The 24,699-nt window shown below is 39.0% G+C and overlaps 1 protein-coding gene across 1 annotated transcript; it reads right to left on the bottom strand.

The window, feature by feature from the left end:
• Window positions 1–1,212: 1,212 nt before the first annotated feature.
• Window positions 1,213–24,699, bottom strand: TPCN2 (two pore segment channel 2). The gene is made up of 24 exons (XM_017733047.1): window positions 24,653–24,699; window positions 23,368–23,466; window positions 22,566–22,743; window positions 21,820–21,936; window positions 20,291–20,397; window positions 19,766–19,838; window positions 17,362–17,461; window positions 16,989–17,054; window positions 16,549–16,613; window positions 15,293–15,390; window positions 14,926–15,007; window positions 13,775–13,861; window positions 12,843–12,962; window positions 12,469–12,528; window positions 12,253–12,381; window positions 11,555–11,604; window positions 9,637–9,736; window positions 9,265–9,336; window positions 7,266–7,339; window positions 6,805–6,895; window positions 6,600–6,682; window positions 6,037–6,118; window positions 4,514–4,599; window positions 1,213–3,799 (listed from the first exon to the last, which is right to left on the bottom strand). The coding sequence occupies exons 1-24, from the start codon at window positions 24,661–24,663 to the stop codon at window positions 3,721–3,723; spliced, it is 2,109 nt and encodes a 702-aa protein (XP_017588536.1). The 5' UTR covers window positions 24,664–24,699; the 3' UTR covers window positions 1,213–3,720.

The raw sequence follows: 24,699 nt of genomic DNA on the forward strand, positions 1-24,699 counted from the left end.
GTCTAGTGAAAGAAAGAAAAAATCATTAACACCTACATAAACAATGTAGGCAAACACCTATTTTTATATTGTTTTCAATAAAACCCCAAGACAGAGCACTGGAATGACTGGATCTGACTACAGCACAATGTTAAACTGCAAAAGCTGTAGTAACACCCTGTGGTACTCCTAATACACAGGCAAGTGAAAAAATAAACCATCTAGTAAGACAAGAGATATCTCTGAAACGTGAGGTGAAGGTAACTAATCTATAACCTGCATCGTTTTCCTATAGGGCCTATTTTTTCTTCTAGCTTTATATGTCCTTTTTAATTTTTTTTCCCTGCACTTTAAGAAGTGTTGGAGGGATGCAAAGCAATATTCCCCAAAATGTGTCAAGCTCATAGTTGAGTGCCTGTGAGGTTCACCACTGTATTTCTGTATTTTTACTAAAAGAATTGAGAAGACTTCAGTTGAATCCTTCCTCTCCTTCCACTCCTAAATATTTAAGCAATAAAAATTCATAGCAAATCAGGAAGGGGGAAAAAAAAAATTACATGAGGAATCTCAAATTAGCCTTAATTAGGTGATTAAGGTCTTCCTTCAGAAGCTAGAAAAATCTGATCCTTGCTTTAATAACACAAGATGATCTTCTCTTTGCTTTGGCTTTCACATGCTCCACCTAAGCATCTGCAACAACCATTGTCAGAGACATCAGCTTGTTCCAGAACTGATTTTGTTCTGTCCTTCATAAAACCCCTTCTAAATCAGAACATGCTACCAAAGAATACCACAGACTCTGCTGAATTATGTGCAAAATCTGCCCCAGCTGAAATGCTGTGAGAATGCTTTTGCACTGATCTCTTGGGGAAAAGAGAGATGAAGGAATACCTGTTTTGCAGAGACTGGAAATGCAAATTAAAATCAACCTGCTCAAAACCACCAGCGCTCAGTTCCAACGAGATTTCACCTTAAAAACTGAGTGTATCAAGTACCCACAGAGGATGCTATGTGCCTCTAGAACTGAGAAGTAACAGAGCAGCACCCTTTAGGTCTGCATATTGAAACCAAGCACTTGTATCCCACTTGCCTGTAACCTCCTCCAGGGGCCCAGCCTTTAACTGGCAAAAACAATGGGAACAGAGATGTCGAGAGCTGCAGGAATCAGTAGCAAGGTGTAGCAAGTAGAAAGGCAAAAACAAACCACAAGAATCACTTCAACACCCCAATTATTTTCAAGTTTAAGAAGAAAAAACTTTTTTAATAATGCAAACCTCAAATTTTACCTAATGATGTACATTCATTTTCATGATTTATACAATTACTGCATAAGATTTGTGGTCATTTACATCTTCCAGTTCAAGTGACATTAGGTAGCACAATTTTATATTAAATTCTAGTTACACTTCCAGTCAATTACACAAGTGTGAAACAAGAACAAGACAAGAACAAGTCCCTTCAGAATGCCTTCTCCACATTTCACCAGATGCAAAGATGGCATAATGGAGACAGTTGTGATGTTTATGGTAATCCCACACCAATTTGTGTTGCTTTGGTAGATTGTAGTGTAATGTAATGGCAAAAAAAAAGCCAAAAAACAAACCAAAAAAACCCACAAAAAACAAACAACAAAAAAATCAACCACAAAATCCCAAACAACCTTAAGAGGCCATAAAAAATAGTGAAACTTGCAGGCTGATAAGAACAGGACACTTCCTTTTTGGCAAGGCAAAGCTACTTCAAGTATTCAGAAAATGGAAAACAAAAAAGATTTTTTTTTTTCCGATGAAAAGGTAAAATAAGACTGTTCAACCACTGCTTAATAAGTCCCAATACACTGGTGGGAGTGATTATAAATCATGCTAGAAGGAACCGAAACCATCCTGACATAAAGCCATACTGAACAAAACAAGCTCAAAACTAGAAAAACCGTGTGCTGATGCCTTTACCGGCTTGCTGTGATGAGTGTTTTAAGTGCATGACTGAAAACAAGCATGATGACGCCACTGAAACCAGGAACAGAGACAAGAGACTGCACACAGACAAGGGCATGTCTTAAGAGGCAGGACTGCAGAAGTAAAGATTGCAGGAGTAGCTCAGAACTCAGCTCACATTTGTTCTACACATACGAAAGCGACAACACATTTTGCTCCACAGCACAAAGAAAATACAAGCAAAAGATAAAGAAACAGACAAGAATCATTAAGTAATTTCTGAACAGTGAGACCTCGAACACATCATCATCCTGGGTATTTTCCTCTCCTTCATCCAGGACAGAGAGAAAAGGCAAACAATGAAAAAAGAAGAAGAAAGGTACACAGGATGACTGCTTGGCACTCTTGAAAAATGTTTTTTAACTAAAGAAAAAAATCAAGGGACTTAAGAATAGTAGCCAATTACCTCCCCCAAGCCTTTGTCAATACAGAGATGACCAAAATAATGTGTATTTTGGTGACAAGTGTCTCAATGAGAAGGCAGTGCCCCAAAGGGCAGTTTCATTTTTACACATAAAAACAGTAGTTGTGGTAGATTCTATTCTTCATAGCAGTTTACTAGTTGTGACAGAGATTCAAGCAAAAACACCTTTTTAGAGGAACACTATGGGATAATGAAAAGCATGTGGACACAGCTTACCGTGAATCCTCCACTTTGGATTTGTTGAGAAGCTGATTTACCCAAAAAGTTTTACCCAGCTGAAAGTTAGTGGTCCACAGCACGTGGTCCTTAAGCCATAAAATAATGTGATCCTGCAATACTGGTTGAGCACCTTCAACTCCCACAGGCTCAAATTAAAATTTCAACTGTTAAGCACTTCGATTATCCCATTCAACCTTTTTTTCCTCCCCTTCCCCCTTTAAGTGGTTGACTCCAGTGACCATGGTACAACATTCCAGCCAAAGTTCATTCCCCTTAGCTTTTTCATGGAATACGACACAGTGTAGAACAGGACTTGGAAAAAAGTAAAAGGAAGAGGTTCAGTAAAGAGCAACATGAGAACATTGACTCTAAAAGAGAGCTCAGTTTTACCACATTGAAAACCACAAGTGCAATTGCTCCAGCCCAGGTTCTGGTTGCTCTCAGTGACCAGAGTGGCACAGCCAGCATGAACCCTCATGGAAAACAAAGAAAAACAGGGGATGTGCAAAGCAGGCAGCCCCTGTTGCTAAGCTGGAATCGATTGTGTTCCGACGTGATTAACTCCTGAAAATTTGGTAAGATATGCTGGTGTCACATTACAATAAAAATAGTGTTTCAACTCTCACTACAGGAAGATTAAGGATTTTGTTCTGGTCCTGCCTAATCCATTCATGAATTGCAGGGCACAGCCCTTGCCACACTTGCCTGCCAGAAAAGGCAGCTCCATTTTCTTGTGCTGAAAAAAGTAGCAGGCTTAGTGGTTATAAAGTTCGTGTCTTAAAGTGCACTGTCATTTTAAACAGACTTCCCCTATTAAAAAAAAGAAAATAAAACCTTCTGATATCAACACTCTATAAAAATAACAGCTGCAATACTCCTTCTAAAATTGCAACTTAAAATCAAGTTAGCCAGATCCAAATCTTTTCCAAAAAAAGATATGAACCCAAAATAAAAAATCTTTCTGCAGAGAATTGCGAAGCAAAACCTCACATACTGTCCTACAAGCCCCTCTCCTAACAGCATCTCACAGAAAATCCATTCAGTTTCTTCCAGCTGACAACCTCAAGAAAACTGAGGTCTAAATAAATCAGTCCTTCCCACCAGTCACCTACATAACTGCAGGTGTGGGTGCTGGTGCAGTTTTTCCATCAACTCCTCCTCTGTAGGTTCTTCCAAAACATCTCTACAAAGAAAAAGCATGAGTTGTTAGGGGCAGCAAAGGGATCTTCCCAGTATTTGTTTCTGCAATGCACATACTGAGATGTAACGTGTGCTGGTTTCAAGAATGAAACGAGGAATTAAAATTACAATAAGCTGATGCTCCCTAAAGATGCATCTACTTGCAAGTGATCCATCCTCTACAGATGTGTCATGGAAACCAGCAGCTGTTTTCCCACAAGAAGCAGGGAAGCAATTTCCTGCACACAGTACAATACAACTGGAGGTCAGTGGATTTGTTTTCCTGAAAAAACTCCCAAATGAGAACATGCTCCCAGTGCTACTATTGAGTATCCAACGTGCACCAGAAGTTCCACTAATGCACAATCATCAAGTATCAACTCACCACCCACAATTTCATAATAAGCCAAGAACATGCATCACTTTCCTCATCATCCCTTTTCTTCTTTCCCTTGTTTTTTCCTCCCTCAGCAGTTGTTCCCCTCACCCCCAGCACCTCTTTTCCCATCCTGCTATAAGCACAAAATATATGAAGGTTAGGCTACCAAATCAGCTTAAAGCAGGCCTAACTAAAGCCCTTGCTGAATTTCTCCAAACTAACAGATGAAACAGTTTGCTTCAGAGGGAGGAAACAGAAGACCTCTTGCAGTCAGCACACTTTTTTTAAAGCAGACAAACATAAAAAACTACAGTGATTATCAAGTCCAGCCCAACTCACCTGAACATGAGTTCAACTGTCCTCTGGTATTCAATATCTGAAAGAGACTCTCGCTGGCAGCGACGGTCCCACTTGTGAATAAAGTTCTGAAATGTAAAAGGAACAGCAAAAAACATAAATGCTTCTTCTGATGGCACCAGAAAAGAGGTTATATCTGGTCACTATGTTTGCAGATAAGGTTTGGGAGGGGGGTGAGATTTGTTTTTACACAGTATCAGAACACTGATTTATTCAGGCATCCCCTTATTTACTTGCTGCAGGTCACTACTTTACTCAGACCTTTGTTCAGCAATGAAATAACTTTCTCATCACAAACTGAAAGAACAGCAGAGCAGAAGACAGCCCTGCTGCCTTCAGCTCCTAGCAAGGACTGCCTCCCCAAGACAGCCGTGTGAACTACCCACAAGACTTCACCTGCTTTGCATTTCTTCCTCTTTAAAAACCTGACAATATATAAACATACTGCCAGTCCAGGCATCACAACTTAAACTCAGCTACTGGTTTTGTCATGTTCCCTCACCCATTTTGAATAACTCTGACAAATGAATACCTAGGGAGTAGACATGCAGCTCAGGCAAAAAGAAAAAAAAAAAAAGGGAGAAAAACAGTGATTTCCTGCTCTCCTGCTATGGTTGGCTCTGCAACCAACCTTTGGCCATAGCCCTGCAGAAGCAAGCAGGTAGAAGATGTCCTAGACTGAAAGTTTGCCACTCTTCCTACTGCAATAAATTTTAATTCTCAGTAGAGTCAGCAATGCCAAGAACAGCTCCAAAAGAAACTTTCATAGGGTTTGAGACGGGGTGAAGTGCCCTCTACAGGTTCTCAGTTCCCTCCACTACCTACAAGAGAAGCCCACAATGATGAATCCAGAGGAGATGGTTATGATTAGCATTCCCTTCACCATTGGAAATTTGTATTTGCAGGGAAGTATGCAATGAGAAACCAGTAGAACCACATGTTCTTCATGGCATTGTTTAGGCAACTGCACTCCCACAGCTTCTCTGAAAAACTCTAGAATATGATCTCTTGAAAATAAGTAATCAGTTCCACTCCTCTAGCGCGGAACCGAACAATGGTGGCGATTCAAACAGGGGTGGGAAGAAACACAGGAGAACCACATAAAATAGAAATTTTAAATTTAAATGGCTCCCTTCATTTGCTGGCAAATTAAAATGCAAAAAGCCTGCAGCTTGAATAACTAATGCTGAATTTAAATGTTAAGGTACAAGAGAAGCAATTTTACAACACTTTAAATACTTCTCACCTTTATAATAAAGAGTGATGCAATGAAATTGTACACAGCCAATGAGACACAACCAGTTTTGTGACAAAATTGCAAATAAAACATACAATTCTCTAGGAAAAAGAAAATATTTCCTCAGCTCCTTGGGCATAGGGCAGCAAGGAGAAAGGTAAAGTAAGCACACACAAACCCAGCATAAAGTTTTCTGGGTTATTCTCACTTCCTGCACAAATTAGAACCCATTTTCAGGATCTCACACCAAATAAACACACTTCCTTACCTCCAGAAGTAAAGCTACAAAGAGATTAACCCAGATGACAGAGGAGATCAACCACCAGGCTACAAAATAGATCTTTGCCCACCTGCAGATCAGATGAACAGACAATATATAAAAGAGGTCGTAAATAACCTCAGCCTGAAAGTCAGCAGAGCACCATGAAATCACATTTTTTTCCATGAAATATAATGTTACTACTTTCTTAATGGAAAAGGGGGTATGGATCAAAAAATTAAAAATAAAAAATGTTTGCTTTTCATTAAGTTAGCCAAACAGACTCACTCTCCTGGGTTAACCAGCTAAGGATCACTGGAACAGCTCAACCCAGGCACCATCCAGTTCATTCAAGCATTCCCATGAAGTCAGTAAATACAAATGAAAGATATGTCCAAGGTTTTACATCTACAAGAAATTGTTCACCCACAGAGAAAACACAGAAGCATTAGGTTTATTTCCTATATACCTGAATTGATCCAAAAGAAAGGAAAGCAGGGTATACTTCTTGTTCAGGTACCTTACAAGCTGGATTTATACAGGACTTCTTCAGTATGATTACTGCTACTTACGGACTTGAATATCTTGAAAATGCATCCAGAAAGACTTGCCAGTTGTTCACCACCATCACATCCCACAGGGTTACCACTGCAGCCTAAATAACGTGAGTAGAACAGAGCTTAAGCGGCTGTACCACAGATTTAAGCCCCAGAAAATGAGGAGGAAAGACAAGCAGAGAGGGGAAGAAGGAGGGATTTCATCCATGATCAGACTCACAGCAAAGTCATCGAAGTTGTTGGGCCAATATTCCAGCTGTTCGTAGGTCCCACACTGCAGAGTGCCATTGTCATTTGTTGTGTTGGCAGCACTGCAAGAGAATTACAGGCTGATGTGAACACAGCTCCCTGTGAGCTCTGCTTTAGAATTCTTCTTGGATAAAGTTAAGAGTATCTCATACGGGCAGAAAACAAGGGAAACAGTTCAAAAAAGTATTTCAGATTAAGCGGGGTAAAATTCCAAGCTACAGATAAGCATTCCTGCAACTTCAATGCAGCAAGAAGAAACAGAAGGAGCAACAGAAAATGAAGTCTTGTGATTAAACATGAAAAGTAGGGTGGCTCCAAGAATGAGAGAAAAGAAGAACCCAACAAACCCAACCACAAACAGATCAGAGGTAAAAAGCTGCAGATGCTTTTGAAAAAAAGATCCTTTCTGAGCAGTGATGTTTAGAATGTTACCTGGTATTTCCCAAGGGAACAACAGCACCTTGAAATAGCATTATGCCAGTTATAGCAAATGCATAGAAAACCACCTGGAAGGAACACAACCAACCATTAGCTTTGAATATTTCTGTCACTAAATAAGAAAGCAAAATGCAATTAATACGGAATTTACATTAGTACCACAGTTAAGGTAATTGCATCAAGAAAAGCCTGAAGCTTTTAAAGTGAACGTACTTCTCAACTGCTCACTCTTTTTAATATTCTACTTAGCTTTAAGTTGTTAAAATGCATTAAATCATTTTATTTCATCATCTGTTTTACTTCTCTGTGTCTCAGAATGCTGATATTTAACTATAAACGTTGCAGAACAGCGACTTAAAACCAAAACTCAGTACCAGTATTTACTAAGAACAATATAAATATCTGAGTTTTCTGCTAGATTCAATAAAAGTAGGCTTTCACTAAGTTTAACTGAAAGACAAAACTAAGTCAGTATTTTATATTCCATCAGCAACTTCCTTTAAAAATTCTAAAAATAAAGTTTTCTATAACACAAAGGATTTGGGAACTTCTGTCTTTTAACTGTTAGAAATGCAAACTTCTTTTTAAAGAGACACCTTTCAGTCTTTAGCAGTTGCCTAAGCGATTTTTGCCATTTTTATCCTAAAAAGATTGTTCTAGAAATAACCTACAGCTTTGCTCCTCTGAGAAGGAGCCATTTGTCCCAGGAAACCTTGAAGCAAGCTGAGTCTTCACACAAAAAGGAAATTTTTTTTTTTTATTTTGCTACAAAACAAACCCAAGAATGGGAGGTCTGGAAGGAATAGAAGAGTACTGTCCTGGCCTATGAACCCTGAAAACCACCAGAGTAAGCTGAAGCTGACATTTCACAGCCTGCCAGAAGATGGGGTATCTGGCCTGGCAATAAAATTAATTTTATTCTTTGAAAAAAGATATATTTAAAACACTCACTGCCTGGGAAATTAGCTAATAAGTTACATTATTTTATCAGCATGCGTGTCCCAGGCTAACTTTAGGAAAGATATTTTGCATCAGCTGGCAATGGAGTTGGATTTCACTACAGCAGAAGCTCAGTGAGAGTTTCCACATAGACCAAATTAAAAGCAAATTAAATCAATGGAAGTGGCAAACACTGTGGCAGACTTGTCTCATAAGTGTGACTTGAACAGCACAACAAAGTTTTTATCACCTTAGTTTTGCCCCAGTCAAGATCTTTATTTCAAAGTGCAACATAAGCCAGTTTAAGGCCTATCCTCTACAGATAAAAGCACAGATTATTAATGACAAAAATAGGTATTCTGGTTAAATTGCATGCTAGGTATATAGACTAGAACAACAAATCATTGGTCTACAACGACTCCAATTAAGGGACCCTACAAAAACCCATGAACAATAGCAAAACCAAACCCACCCAGGCTCTTCTTTACCCTACCAGGAAGACGTGGCTGCAAAGCCAGCTCGAGAGTTGGGAGAATTTATGTAATGGACATCACACATTGTGATCCACCCTTTAATCACATGTTTGCTGAGTCTATGTTCCTACACAGACACACCTAAAACAGGATAGCAGAGGCTCTTAAAAAATCCTGCCCAAACATGCCATCTCAAGACCTTCTCAACCAAAAACAAGTATATAGTTGTTTTGCTATTTAATTTAACATAAGCAAATCAGGGTAAGGAAACCTGGTCTACTTTTAGCATGGATGAAATTGTATTTGAACCCACACTACCCAAGCTAAGGCAAACACTCAAAGGAAGCTTTAATCGATCTTTTAAAGATACTTCTGCTAAATGAGGCACTGCCACTGTGTGCTTGCCACCACAAAACAGCAGTTTATTGTGGCTTTCCAAGACATGCCCTGGGGAAGAACTAGCTGGTTAAGGTGAAATGTTACTGCTCATGGTGATTGTACAAGAACCTAGTTAACTTTGTTGGTGACATACCCTTATTATACCATAACAAAGGAAATTACAGTCTTGCATCATGACTTACCACAAGGATTCCTGCAAAGGCTCTTAAGTTTTTCACCAGATCCAGCAATGTAGTAACAACCAAAGCCATGAACTGAAACAGAGCAGAATCCTGTACATATGACATCCACCACACTTCCAACCCGTATCAAATTTTTACTAAAAGGACAAAGAATAACATCCAGAGAACTTGCCTGCCCCCTCCTCACCAGAGAAAACCAGCTCAAGAGACAGTGATTTTGTGAGGGGCTGTGCGAAAGTCAGGACAGTTAGAGCGGAGCCATCCCACTCGTGTGCAAGAGAAGTGCAACCTACACGTTATTCTGAAAGGCTCTAACAAAATTTATAGCTTGACCAACAAAGAAATCCGTGTTGTGGAGGGAAAAGCAATCACCTTCATGTTGGGGATAATCCGCAGGAACCTGAACACAATCAACATGTTCACCAGTCGCACCATATCCCACAGGGACAACAAGCCCATGAACTCAGGTCTCCTAGACAAGGGAAGAAAGTAACAAATCAGAGAAACAGCCCAGGACAGAAAGACACAGTTCAATCTACTGGGTTACAGGAAATGTAAGTGCATTGATTTACTTAGCAGGAATCTCAGCTACAGTAAACTAATAACTGATGAAGGAAGGAACCCCTTTAGCCTGGGCTCTTAAGTGTGCCTAGAGAGCTCTTTGAAGTGCACGTTTGTGCCTTCTGCTGGGGAGGAGGCACCAAAGAGGGTCCTTTCAGAAAACAAAGTGAATCAAAAGGACTGCTAGAGGGAGATACTTCAGGAACTCATGCAAAGATGGGCATTAATCCTTCGGGGTATGCCTGCCTGAAGAAGGGCTTTGAAAACAGCATGAAGTTAAAAAGACTGTCATGTCAACCTTCTTCCTTATATGTGTATATCATGGGAAATGGGCATACACTTCAAAACTCAGCCTGAATTTTAGCTTTTACATGAGCATGCTGAATGGTTCTTGGCTGGAAAGGAGGGCAGGTGGTGGGGGACTAAAGCAGCTAATGACAAAGGACCTTGGTAACAGGGATGCTAAATCATGATTTGTACCTCCAATATATTCATCTCTAATAACGAAAGAAATTATTTAAGATAACCCTGCATAGAAGGTATATTCTAGATAACAGCAACATCACTGTCCTGCCCTGAAGGTGGTGATTGCTTGATCTGTGGGTGTAATACCACACATCAGGACCCAGAGTGACTCATCTGGGTTGTAATCTGTTTGCAGTGACTGACACAAAGACCTAACAAGAATTACTGGTGCTCCAAGATGATAGAGCAAACAATTGCCTACATTTAAGAATCAAAGGACAAAATCAAACCCAAACATAATGATAACATCAATAATTAACGTCACTAGTCTGTAGCAATTACTCTTCTGGCAACCATCATGGCTGGGTGATAGGAATACAAGTAGTATTCAAACAGAAACTCTTCTAAAACCATAAGATCTGACTTGTCTAACCCTCTTCAGAGATTCTAGTGTAAATTAAGATAACTTCTTGATGGCAACATAACAAATATCCTGAAAAATCATGGACTGCCAGCGTCTTAAGCATGAGCTTGTACAAAGACACAAAGTAACAGAATGTGTCATGAATCACCCATGAAGATTCAGGAAATCTTCCAGAATTCCTTTGCTTTCCTCTTTTCTTGTGGAGGCAGTTTTCAAATTTTAAGATGAAGTAATGATTTTTATGTTTTTTACAACAAAAAAGAAATCAGGATAGTTATCCAAAAGCTGTTTGAACATAAGAAAATCAAAGTACGACTGCTTGCTATTCTAATATAGACAAATAGTGTAAGTCCCATGGGAATTTTCTTACTACATTTTGCATCATGAAGAAAACCTCAGCCTTCAATCTACATACAGGGTTAAGAGGTTTCATCAGCTGTTTGTGAGTTCATATAATTGGATTTATGGACAATCTGATACTGAAACATATTAGGTTATAGATGGTTGTGTATTCGGTATCAAATTCCCACTCCTGCACCCCTGGTAAGCACAGATCTGCCAAGATATTATTTTAGATGAGATTACAATTAAAACAAATGCACCTTCTCAGAAGAGCTATACAGAACTCTAAAATACTATGGAAGAAAAAAAATTCTTTCACTTATCCATATTGCATGCCTCTAGGGACTACAAGGGTGAGAAATTCTATCAAATTTGGTAAATTAAAGACTGGGCTGACAGTCACAGCATGATGACATGTGTGAGTATGACAGTGTGTGTGTATTTCCTGACCCACCCCAGCCACTGAGCAAAGTGCAGCAGGTCACAGAGGTCACTCACCAGCCAGGGTGAGGAAATCCATACACAGCAAAAGTTGCAATCTCCAGTACCTTTAGTCAGGAAAGAAAAATGAAAAAAAAATGTCAAAACTTTACTTTGTAATTCTGAGTTCCCGAAATTATGTAAGCCTCTCAACAGGAAACATTTTCAAGAGCTTTAAGCCACTAATTTGACTCACTTTAAAGCTCTGAATTGTCATATTTGCCTAGTTATCCCCCAAATCAACCAAATGTACACAGAGCATCCAATAGTGACACAAAAAAGGATACACAGTGAATACCATTAACCATGAATTTGACCTCATCTGCCACAGGGGCGTCAGGTTTTGACCAAATAATTATTATAATAGCCTGATAATTTTTTTTTAATTTAAAGAGAAAAGTGGTTTTAAACCATGAAACAGAATGCCTCATGCAATTATTCCAAGAGCTGAATTTTTCCAAATGAAATTTAAAAGGCTTCTTATCAGGAAAAGCACCTTTTCCATGGATTTAAATAAACCTATCTTCAGAACACAGACCCTAAGAGAACCATGCACTATCACATAAACTTTCAAGCCACATAAACCCACAGCACTGGCTCGTGTTGATCAGCTCAGCAGATCAGTGTTGAAAAAAAAGCAATCCCACCAGCTCTTGTAGTTCCCTAACCTCCCTAGCCAACAAATCCAAGAATATGTAAGCTAACAAAACACTTACCAGCAAAATTACAGTCAGAAGTCCATCAAATCTATTGCTTGGGTAAGACAAGTATCTTTTCAAGCCCATTGCTAAGATTTTCAGCAACATTTCCAGCAGATAGTATAGGATGAAGAAGCAGTTGATAGCCTTCACCCCCCAAAATAAAAACAACCATTAGAATTACTGACATCTCAGGGAACAGCAATAACTGCATGGAATACTGTTGTATCTTACCCCCAGGAAGAAGTCATCTCTTTCAGATGGCTGCTTATCTGCATCCATCACCAAGACCACCTTAAACAAAAAATATTTTATTAGTTTACTGCTTTACTGCTACATAAAATACATTTTTAAGCACAAGAACAGTTTTTCTTGCTTTGAACAGACCTTTTCAAGCAGTTCAAAACACATTTTTAACTGCAGGTATTTCCTCTTAAGACTTTGCATGTCTAAAGCATGCCAAAAACCCAACTGCTAGAAAAAGTAGTTATTTAAAGAGAAATTAAAGAACAAAAGCAGAAATTAAATTTGTAGCAGAGAAAAACCGGAAAAACAATCACAAAAAGAAAAAAAAACCACTGCCCCACAACAAAAAAACCTTTACTTACACAAATAGAAATAATGTTTGCAAGGGCTACCACATTCCCCAAGTAGCCAAAGTAGGGATGGCCAAAGGCAAACTGCATTTTCTGCATAAAATGGGATTGGTACTCTGGACTGGGAGGGTGCTGAAAAGAACACAAAGGATTTGCTGAGTCATAAAGCATAAGCATTTTAATAATAATAAAATAATTTAAAAAACGTTCCCCATCTCAGATTTAAAAAACCCTAAACATTTTCAAAGCAAAACTTCAGGGCCACAGGCTAATTTTGACACTGCATCTGGAAAATGTTTTCCAGCTGTGGCTATTAGCAGCAAGAGACCATTCCTGACAATGGCACAACACAAGGTAATGGCAGAGAAGGGAGATAACTCAACCTCTCTCCAATGCCCCAAGCAGATAAATTAACATGAAGCTATTAATGGTATACATCCCGTCCTCATTTCCCAACATTTAATTTCGAAGTCTTAATTACATGCAAACATAGAAAAGAACATTTCCTAGCCCTCAAATAGTTTAGTGTTTTGTTTTTCCTTTCTCTCTCTCTCTCTCTCCAAGAGAAAGAAAAAACTGCTTTCTGCCCATCTTGACCTGAACACCGAGAGAGAATCCACATTTTGCTCTTCCTTCAGGGACTGGAGAAAAAAGACTGAGCTATTTTGCCTGACCAACTCAGCATTAAAAATGATGAAAGAATAAGCAAAGATGCATTTTATACATTTTACACCACCTGGTAATCCGACACTAGTGCTGTAAAAGCCCCCAGAGCAATTTTGTTTGTGGCTATAAAAGCAGCTCAGAATCAATGCCATGTGATCACACCTTGTGTTCACGTGTTGCAAAGTTTGTTCATACACTTTACACAAGAGTACTCTCACTTATTATTGCACAAGACCAGGCAACTTCTGATGCTTTATAAATGATGGTCACATACATACTTGCTTAATGGCATCTTTGTCTAGTTCTTCAAAGAGCTTCTGGAACTGGGCAGCTGACAGTTGGTCACAGGAGCGCATTTTGAGCGACTGCACATGAAAGAGAAACATTCAGCTTAACATCTGCAATAGGTACATCTGCAAAGTTTGCTAAAACTCCTCAGACTACACTGGAAATCTAGGAATAAAGATGTAATTCAAGCTGTTAGAGTAAGGTTCAGTATTGCTCTGCTTTAACACAACGCTGCCACATGACTGGAGGACGTGTCTGGCTGTTGGAGTGAAAGCTCCTCTGGACTCAGCCCCAGAGGGAAGCCAAAGCACAGGGGTTGAATTAAAACCTCTGGACAAGCTGAGATACATGAAGACACACCAAAGTGAAATAGAAATACAGATTTTTTAACTTTTAGTGGAAATACATGCTAAGTACCTTAAACATTAAAAAGCTGTAGCAGAGACCTTAAATACAGTTCTTACTGCAGCAGTGTTACCTTTTCACAGAATTCTTTACTTTAGACAAAATATAGATAGAATTATACTGTTCACATTTTTTAGATAGTGTTCACATAAACACTAAGAGCTGATAGAAACTGTATAAGCAAATCTGTGTAATACCTATGTAACACTTGTGTATGACTTACGACTGTTGGAATTAGACCAGGATGGGTTAAGAAAAGGAAAACTAGAATCGTGTGTTAATCTTACTGGTCAATTAACAAATAGAATCCACACTTCTGTGAGAAAAAATATAAAGTGTATAGAGTATATGGAGCATATAGAGCATATAGAAGAAGCTGGTTTTCCCTGCTGTTGCTGCTGCTGCTTGCCTTTATCATGTAACCCCCTTCAAACTCTGCCTTCAAGAAAGCTGTGAGACCACAAAATAAAGAACTTATCAGAACAGCAGCCTCCTCTGCTCTTTTACCCTGGTCCAAGAAGGAAGGGTACCCCGTCAAAAGCTCAACATTTGCCCTTTTCTATTTTCCCTCTCTGGGATCACATATTCTTTTGGCAAACTTAAATCTTCAGTCCCATGTAGTAATGCCACTATTCTGTTATGATCCAAGGAATGCTGCAACAGAGGGCAGATCTCTGGATTTGCTAGTCAGGATTGATAGTCACCAACGTAAAGGCTAAGAAAATCCAGTTCTTACTCTCATGATGGCTTGCTTGCAGCGAGAATCCATCTCAGCTTTCTGAAGCACCTGTAATAAGGCCCCAACACTGACACAGGACCTATTTAAAAGAAAACAGAATGGCAAAATGAGCAGTTCCAAATGCATTTCTGCCCTTTTCTTCTTTTGAAAAGCGGATAAAATTACAAGTAGGAAAAAAAGGAAACAGACTCCATAAGAGTCCCAAACAGTGAACACCCAGTTAAAGAAAAAATAAATAAATGAGATGAGCAACAAAGTGCCACTTTCAAGAATGGATCCTAAGTAAATATATTAAAACAAGATGACCAAAAATCTACTCTTTTTTTTTGTTAGATAATCTACTGTTTCAAGACTCTTCACTTACTGTTGTGCACTAGCAGGAGTCTCTTTCAGGGAAGACAGCACCTCAAACGCAGCTCGGATTCCCAGCCGCCTCCTGAAGAGGGAGGACTGAACTGATTTCTGAGCAGTAAAAACACCACAGAGGAAACAATTTACTCACACTTCAGGCACTACTGTGTCCTATGGCCAGATAATATACTGATCCTTGGGCACACATCCCAGATTTGTGATTAGAGATCAGAACAGGAGACTGCCCTAGGCCTCACTCCCTCCAAGAACTCCATGTACAAGGAGGAAGGAAGCAAGTTAGCAAACAAGTCCCTGGAATTCAAGTAAACATCTAGGTTATGGTTTATTTTCAATTATGGAGTGCACAGGCATATGCCTGTTCCAGAGACACTGGCAACAGCAAAGCTCAAGCATTTACAGAAATTCACACTACTGTGCAGGGAGGAGATTAGAGAGCTTGTCCAGCTCCAGTTTCTTGCCTAAAAGCACAAATCCAGAGCCACGGTTTTTCATGCTTTTTTTTTATTACAGTAATCACTTTCAAACTCAGTTACTTTATCAGCAGTCAGATTATGCCATGCTGTCATGTGACAAAGCAGAAAATTGAGAAAGAAGGGATGAAACAGAGGACAAGGAAAGGATTACCAAAAATCCTCTCTGCACCTATTCTGTTTACACACCCCTCTGTCACAAGAGGGTGGGGGCCATTCCTTCTGTGTAATATTGCCTTGGGCTCATTATCCAACAAACTTCACCTTCTCCCTCAAACTCTACTGGAGAGGCTACTGGGCCAGTCTGGGTAAGGCCTTGAGTAACCTGGTGCAGTGAGAGGTGTCCCTGCCCATGGCAGGGGGGTTGGGACTGAACGATCTTTAAGGTCCCTTCCAACTCCTTAATATTCTATGATCTGCAACAACAGCTGTTTAAGCAGCACAGCAGATTTCCTTCTTTCCTTCCCAGAGACTAAGTTTAAGTTACTCTTGTCCTTGTTCAGTCATACAACAGTTTCTTTTCTTTTTTTTCCCCCCTGTAATAGTCAAAACTGCAGATCCACAGCATACATGGAAGCATGCAAGCAGGTCATTTTGTCACGGAAGGGGATCAAGCTGTAACAGCACATAAAGGGAAAAGTACCTGCATCAAAGAACATTTAGTACCTTAAAACTGTATCTGCAATCAGAATGGGAGGGCTGCTTTAATAAACAGATGAAAATACTTCAAAGGTTCAAGGTTACAGCAGAACACAGAAATCAGGAATGCTTTACTCACCAGAAGGTACCCTCGAAATTGGTTGTATATTATTGCTGTAAGCAAATTCATCAAAAACAAGTTGCCTATTGGAGAAAAAGAGGCAGTAAAATTTACTGAAAAATATCTGTTTATCTGTGGAAAGAAGTTTCAATGTATGCAGTAAACCAGATAGAAAACTTAAAAAGGGTTGGTTTTCTCATGTTTGATTTCCAAAATGTTTTTAATGTTTGAATACACTGTAATGCATCCATTCCCCTGTGCCATGTTACTAAAAATCTCCAAACCATAAGTCCCTTCCATGAAAATGATCTTAGAGACACTACACAATCATTGGAAGAAACACAAAAACAGAGAAATTCATGATTAAACTTTCCTAGAAAAATAAAACACTGTAGCTGGTATGCACAAGTGTCAAAGTTGAAATGCATTAACTTTGCTGAAGACAAGAGGTAACTTACCTAATACAGTGAAGAGGATGAAGAAGATTGAATATGCTCGATTCTTAGAATATGCAGGTATCATCACTGTATCAAATTTAACAAAAATAGGAAATAATACTTTAATGCTTGAGATGCACAGTGGAGACATCAATGAACTTTTGGCAATTGGTAAAAGCTGTCATACAGCTGGATTTTAGAGTGGCATATATAATTACACCACAGAAAGGCAAGAATCAAGTCACTAAAGGCATGAAAAACCTTTACACAACCTTCCTCTGGCTGTACTAAGAACTACCAGCTGAAAGAATGGTTACAGTAGGCTGAACAGAGTGATCTTACTCTGTTGTTCTTCAAAAGGAGAGGCAAGAGTTATTTCAGAAAGACTGCTCACCATCAGGATTATTTGCAGTAGTCAGCAAGACCAGCAGTGACGTCAGGGATTCCGGCAAATTCCGGAAATACACCACCCATTCCTTATCCTGCTGGTTATCCTAGGCAAAAAGATTGTCATTGTTAAGAGAAATACCAAGTAATCACTGTCTTACCAAGGAAGAGGGAAAAAAATTAAAATTTTTTTTTAAAAATTAACATCAGTCAACAATCAATTTCTTACACACATAATCAAATCTACCCCGTGGAAAAAGCAAAAGCCAAACATAAAAATTAAGAGAATGTGTATGAATACAGAGCAATCCCATCACTTATTAATAGCAATTTAAAAAACACAAGGAAGAACAGGAAGCTCCACATGGAAGTTGTGCCTAGTTAGTACGTCAGACCCAGGAAGAACAATCACATCATAAACTCACAGCATAGGACTCTGAAGTAAGCCTGAATTGATAGAAAAAGCATCACCTCTTAGTCTGCAAGAGATACTGATATACTGCAGATAAAAGGACTCCCTGAATATGATTCAAAAAAAATAAACAGAAAAAACAAAGAAACAAACCAGCTTCCTCACTAATGAAGAGGGGCCTCAATAACCACAAAATATCCTGCCTATAAACTCCTCTCAGACACCTGCAGCTCTACCACCACACTCAGAGTGTCTCTCACTACCCCTTTGACTTCCAAATAGAAAACTTAACATCCTCTGAATTAGTTTTTTGTTACTAAAGTTATAGAAGTTACCACCACTACTCAAAACAGGGGTTTTCCCTTCCTCCTGCTATCCCCTGAGATCTGTAACTAACTGTAACTAGCTGTAACTAACATTTATGCACAGCACAGGAATTGCTGGGCAGGTAGGAAACAGGCAACTGTTCTGTTTTGAAAAGAATGAAGATTTAAAATGCTGTGTTTAGTATCAATGAAAACATCACATAAAGCTTCAACATCTTGGGGAAAGGAAATTAGGAAAAAAAGATCAGTGCCACTGCACCCAAAAATATATTTGCAATTACTTTGGCAACTAAGGTCATCAAAATTATTTTGTGGCTCAGTGGAAACATCAAATGATCTGCAAAAGGCTCAGATAGTGTCAGAACCTTCATCAAAAACACACTGGGAGGCTGATCTTGGATCCTCCACAAATGTTTTTTTTCCTGAGGTCAAGAAGAGACGGGTAAAAAAGATGCAGAGTGCAAACAAAAGAAACATGAGTCAGGCAGCACAGGACAAGCAGCTTTTGAATCTGCTGCAATGACTGGAATATGTAACCCTAGAGGACATACACAAGACAAAGCAAAAATGCAGAGTCATGAATTTCATTAATAAACCTACTTTTAGAACTTGCCTGCGGTATTTTGCCGTGTTAGACAAAATTAATTTGTATGAATGTCAGAGCAGCACACTGAAATAGGAAAGTCCACTCTCTAATTTGTTATTTTTTACCTCAATGTACAAAAAAGTGACTGGTTTAGGTATACAAGTTATACATCTGCTGGGGAAGCTCATAAACGAAATCAGATGTGACAAATAGAGATAATACAAAGGAAGGCAGCTAAACAAAGTGGGAAAACAGAGCTCTGCTTCTAATTCCAGAGATTCTGTAACATGGGAATTCAGGGAATTTGCTGATCATAAGGAAGACTAGAAGAAGGCCCAAGTGAAAATTACAGTGGAAATGAAGGTGCAAAACTGAGATTAAGGACAGGACCAAAATTACTGGGAGAAATATGCAAGAAATTTTTGTGTTCACAGTAATATATTTATGGAAGGCCTTAAAAAGTAAGAACAAAAAAATACCCCAAATAATCTGAGTGTGATAAATTAAGATACAGGAAGTTTAGAAGAGAAGGAACATACCAAGATTACTGGAACACAAAAATTATTTTAAGCACAAAATTTCAAATTTGCTTTTCAAAAGCAGGAAGAGAAAAACGAGAGGAAAACCCAAAGAGATCTGAAACCAAAACTAATACAGGCAAAAACCTACCAGGGCATGGCCAGGGATACCAGTATTGAAAGGTAAGAAAGCACAGAAGAAACTAAAGTTAGCAAAAAGCTAGATAGGGAAGAGGAAAAAAAAAAAAAGAGTGATAATATAAATGAAAAAGTGACGAGAGCTTTGGAGACAAAACAGCACAGAGGGTTTCAACAAAAGCAGAGAAAGTAACTCAAAGGATCAAATCAGGTAAATGCATAAGGAAGACCCCAGCATGCATGAATACTGTGCACATGTTAGAACTCTCCAAATGGACTTCAGACTCAACTCAGCAAGTCTGACAAGGTATCACGACCTTTTCAGGGGAAATGAGTTTCACTAGTTTGACTGTAAAACTAGGCAAGAGGCAGCTGTGCAAGTACAGATAAAAGGCACCCAGATCTACCAAAGCAGCAATAGAATTGATTACCTTTGTTCGAGCAAAGAGCAGCATGGCAAACATGGTAAAGAGAGACAAATGAACAGCCAGCAGTAGAACAACACTGTTGGAGAGAAAATATATCACAGGTTAATAGTAACTTATTCTTAATATCCTCTGCTAAAAATGCAAAATGATGCCAGATGAAGAGAACCAGGGGTATTTTTAAGAAGTTATATGGAGATAACAGGAGGAGATGTGAGTTTCGATTCAAAATAAAAATAACACTTGTGTGCCTCAGTTCTTCCCTTACAGAGGGCTTACAAGAGCAGAATTAAAACCTCCCACTCGACTAGGACTAAAAAACCTATGTCACATACACAGTCATGTCACAGTCTAGAGATCCTTTACAGACAAAAGGGAATCAGAAAGTTACCACAGCCTCCACCCACTGTGACCTGATCTCACTGATCTCTTAGGTACCCCATCCAGAAGGAAGCTGCTCAGATGCCCCACACCAGAAGACAGACAATAACCTGCTTGCTGTGACAGGATGTTTCCTGTGCCATTACCCACCTCGCCATTTCAGGCAATGTGCTGTTAATACTTTTTAACGTTTTCTTCATCATAGAAGAATTCTGGAGAAGAAAGAAGGGGCGAAGGATTCTTCTTATTCTCACACTCTGCAAAAACCAACGGATCAGACACTGAGCTCTCACAAGACTGGCAGCACAAACACTTTTAATGCAAGTTTGTCAAAAAGCACTGACACACATTGACAAAGTCAACAGTGTAATAGGAAAAGAAGTGAGCTCCGCTCTTCTGAGCTCACAAAACACCAAAAGCGATTTCACACCTCATTAAAATGATGAGAGATTGCTTTAAAAACACACATTGACATTTCAATAGTCTCATCAGGCCACTAATTAGAAACAATCTAAGTTTATTGCTCACTAGACATAACAATCTGGCAAGAGATGCTATTTTTGTATTTTCTGCCAAGGTCCATCTCAAGAAAGGGATTAACAGAGAGCTACTCTCCATAAAAGCAAATAACACATTCTAAAAATAAGTGCTTGACTTCAATTTTCAGGCTGTTTGTTTTATAACCAAAGGGCCTGCTTATTATTTAGCAATTTCTGTCTCTGACAAGACCCCAACTGTAATTGCTTCTTTTCCCCACAACACTATAGCAAATAATCTGATTCTTGCAGTCAAGACATTTGCAAGCCTTCAAGTTATTCCTGTTACTTATATGCTACTTCAAGTGTTTCAGCATCCTGCATTTCAGGATTAGTCTTCTGTGGGCTACACTTAGCAGCAAAGAAACATAAAAATCCCTTTCTTTATTGCTATTGTCTTGTTCATCCATCCCAGCAGTTCAGCTGCTCCTTCTGCCACCGCTTTGTGTGGGAGGCTCCTGTTCAAACTACCTGTCCACTACCACACCTCAAGATTTTACAACGTTTTAAGATCATCTCTTATTCACTTCCCAGCATTTTTACCACATTAATATTTTCTTAACAAGGTTGCAAGTGCACAACAACTAATTTAATGTAAATCTATGGCAAACAAAACCAACTAGGAGAGTGCATTATCACATCAAGGAGGGCATGTCTAAAACCATTTCACCTGATGTGCCTCTCAGGACACAACTGTTTTGAACACAGCACAGCTTCATGTTAGAAAGCAGCTGTTAAACTACATAATTAACTTTTTCTTATACAGCACTACAGAGGCTCTGCCATTCAGTCAAGTTAAGAATATAACTCTCCAACTGCACACCAAAATTGGTGCCAGGCAATGAGTTTTCCCTGCCCTCTTTGACTGCTGAGACTAAAGCAATGAGTGTTATTTAATTTTACCAACACAAAATTTACATTAAGAATCAAGCAGAATTCTTTGCTAAGCTACATTACATCAAACTTTTTCTGTGTTTCAGTGTATTATCCAGCTATCAAAGACCAAAGTGAACCATCTCACCCTCCTCTTTTAATTCTCCAATACACCACATACACCCTGCTGACTCTCCCTTTGCAGGTTCTTCTCCTCTGCCACTCTCCACAATTAAGCTGCTGATTATTTCTGCAGAAAGCAGTTCTTACCTCTTTGCAGAAAAAACTCAGTGACACAATCCAATCAGTAAGGGAAACAATTAATGTCAGTATATAAGCCATTAGCCATTTATTTTTCCAAAATTCTTTCCATCCAATTAAGTAACTCTGGACAAGGGAAAAAAAAGAACAACCATAATTTACTTTAATAATAAAATCAAATCCCCTAATAAGTCAGCACCACTTGTTTTTCCCAAGTATTTGTAATTTTACATCACTGCTCTTAGAAAGCTCTCCAAAATCCAAACAAAAATACATTATTGAGAGATTTTTTTTCTACAAAAAACTAAATAAAGGTCAGTAAAAGTGAGAGGTGCACATAGGCCACAAGAGAGAAATCCTTTGAACGCAAGAAAAATCACCACTTAATAAACGTAAAAAAGGGATTTTCCAGAAATAAGTATCCCAAGAAAGGTCAGTTTCTGACTACTTTTATTTTGTATAAATGAACTGACATATATTTATTATATACCCCAATTTTATAGCCTAATACAAGCAGCTAAGCCAAAATAATTGCACTCTTAGCAAAATTTATTTCACTTATTCCAGACAATTAGGAAAATTACATTAAAAAAAGGGAATAAATGCCTTAATTTAATACATATACACTTGCTAATTTCTCCTGAAATGAGGCTCTAATAAAGCAAGGCAATTTCATCCTGCAAACACAAGATTTGAAAAACAATTCTACCACACACCTACTGTTTCATTCAATACCAGATGAAGGAGATGCTCACCTTCACAGATACATCAACCACGAACACAAGGAAGCAGAGCAGCTCAATGCTCTCCGTGAGGCCACAGGGAGGATTCCAGGCGGGAAGGCGGTACCGGACATCCGACGTGACGGTGAGCGAGGAAGGTTCTTCAATGAAAGCCAAAGCCAAGATTACAGTAATGGTTAAGCTCAAAATCCTGTTTGAAGAGAGATGAAATTAAAAATAAAACCAACAAAACCATAAAAAAAAGAAAAAAAAAAAAAGAAAGAAACCAAAACAAACCCCAAAACCAGCCACAAAATGAGTCAAAAGAATAACAAAATACTTCCAGTAAAGCAGTTTTTTTTGAAGTAAACCAAGCTTTATGATACCATACTTCACTCAAATGGGTTAGACCACACGGCAGCACTTGCCTAGCACGTTGTTGCCTGCATTGGTGATGTAACTGCTGACCACCAAATAACCTGAGGTGGCATCCTTTTGAAACTTACAGCAGCAAACAGTCTTGCTGTTAGCCAACATGTTTAGAAATAGACACTTTGAAGACTCTAAATGCACAGTGCTGTAAATCATGCTAATTAGTCCCCTCATGCAGCAGCCCTGTGGCTGTTCCAAAGAGCCATCTACGTCATCACACTTCGACAGAACTTGCTGCTTTCCACTTCTATCATGTTCACATGTGGTCAATCCCCTTGCTTCCCACAGTAAGTTCTTATGAAGATAAAAGCACAATTATCAAATAAGCAAGAAAGATGAAGAGTAATTTTTTAAAAAGACTAACTCCTAAACAAAAAAGCAAAGAGAATAACCAAGTTCTTACCACTGGCAAGTCCTGGAATAGTACCATCGATAAAGCCACAGGGATTTGGAGTCCACACGGTGATTTATAGATCGATACTGAAGGCAGGAAGCAAAAAGGCTAATTTAAACATTACATCCAGTCTGTCTCAAAGACAAAGATCAAGTTACCAAAGCAAAGCAAATCAGTGCATGTTATTAAAGTATCAGGTCACCCATGACCACAGAGCTACTCTACATGTGTGAAAAGGGAAAGGTTTTAAAGAAGTTCTCCTATCTAAGGACCACACAGCTGCTCAGATAATTAAACTGTGTGGCAGTCATCTGAAGCAAGCTCTGTCATCATTTCAAATGACAGCATTTGTAATGTTTCAGTGACTATTCTATGTACTCGCCAAAATGGTCCACCCACTTAATTCCCCTCTCCAACATTCATTCCGCTCACGGATCTCATTTTGTCTTTCTCTTCCAACAAGCCATAAGATGCAAACAAATTAATTCTCAATAGAAGAGACCTCAACCTATGTCTTTGACTAAAACATGCTTTAAGATCAGGAAGTGTGATTCTTCAGGAATCCACAAAATCTGCTCCATCCCCCCTCTGCAACAGCTGCTGGGCTGCTCTTACTCTGCCACCACTGAGACGTACCTGCTTCCACACCTTAAATACATCTGACTCCCAGAAATCTCCCAACCAAAAGCCATCTAGAGGCAGCAAGAGAGCTCAAGAACTGCCCTTCAGCATTCCCACTGCCTGCATCTACCAGCTGGGAGATAACAGGATCTAGGAACCTGCAGTAACAGCCAGTAAAGGAGAGACAAAGAGGGCATCAAGACTTCCAAAGGCACCAAGTTCAGCTGAAGGGTTCCACCTTCACACTTGAAGCCAGCCTTAAACTCTTGAGCTTTTACCATTTCTTAAGATGTGCAAGTAGTCAGACTGAGAGGCAAATTACAGGGTTTGCTCAAATAGTTTCTCTTAGCAGTAGGTTAGTCACTGTCAAAACACTCACACTCAAACCAACCCAAACAAATAAACAAAAAACTACCATGAAATTCACTCCACAAACCAGCATCTCTTCTGAACCCTTAAAGAGATTACTTCATTGTGGGGAAAAATATATTTCTCCTAGGCAGAAGTTCACTGAGACTTGCATACCACAGGAATTTGAAATTCTGATTTTGCTTTGTGAATCAAGATGATGGTTTACAAAGGGTGCCTGAACACAGAAAAACTTAAAAACTGGCAGTGTGTGACAAACATCCAGCATGGGAAGCATAACAGCTAAGAAAAAATTAATACTTACTTGTATTGCATCTTCAATAAATACTATGGCTTGATTTATATAAAGGT

This window comes from Corvus brachyrhynchos, unplaced genomic scaffold (genome assembly GCF_000691975.1).
Source record: "Corvus brachyrhynchos isolate BGI_N302 unplaced genomic scaffold, ASM69197v1 scaffold315, whole genome shotgun sequence".
Taxonomy (NCBI): Eukaryota; Metazoa; Chordata; class Aves; order Passeriformes; family Corvidae; genus Corvus; species Corvus brachyrhynchos.

Bases quoted from the DNA above. Each gene is read 5' to 3' on its own strand.
- TPCN2 (XM_017733047.1), bottom strand. The intron at 17,462-19,765 runs GTAATCAATTCT...CTTTTTGCCTAG, and splicing joins TGCTCTTTGCTCGAACAAAG to GATAACCAGCAGGATAAGGA. The intron at 12,382-12,468 runs GTAAGATACAAC...TGGGGGGTGAAG, and splicing joins GAGATGACTTCTTCCTGGGG to GCTATCAACTGCTTCTTCAT.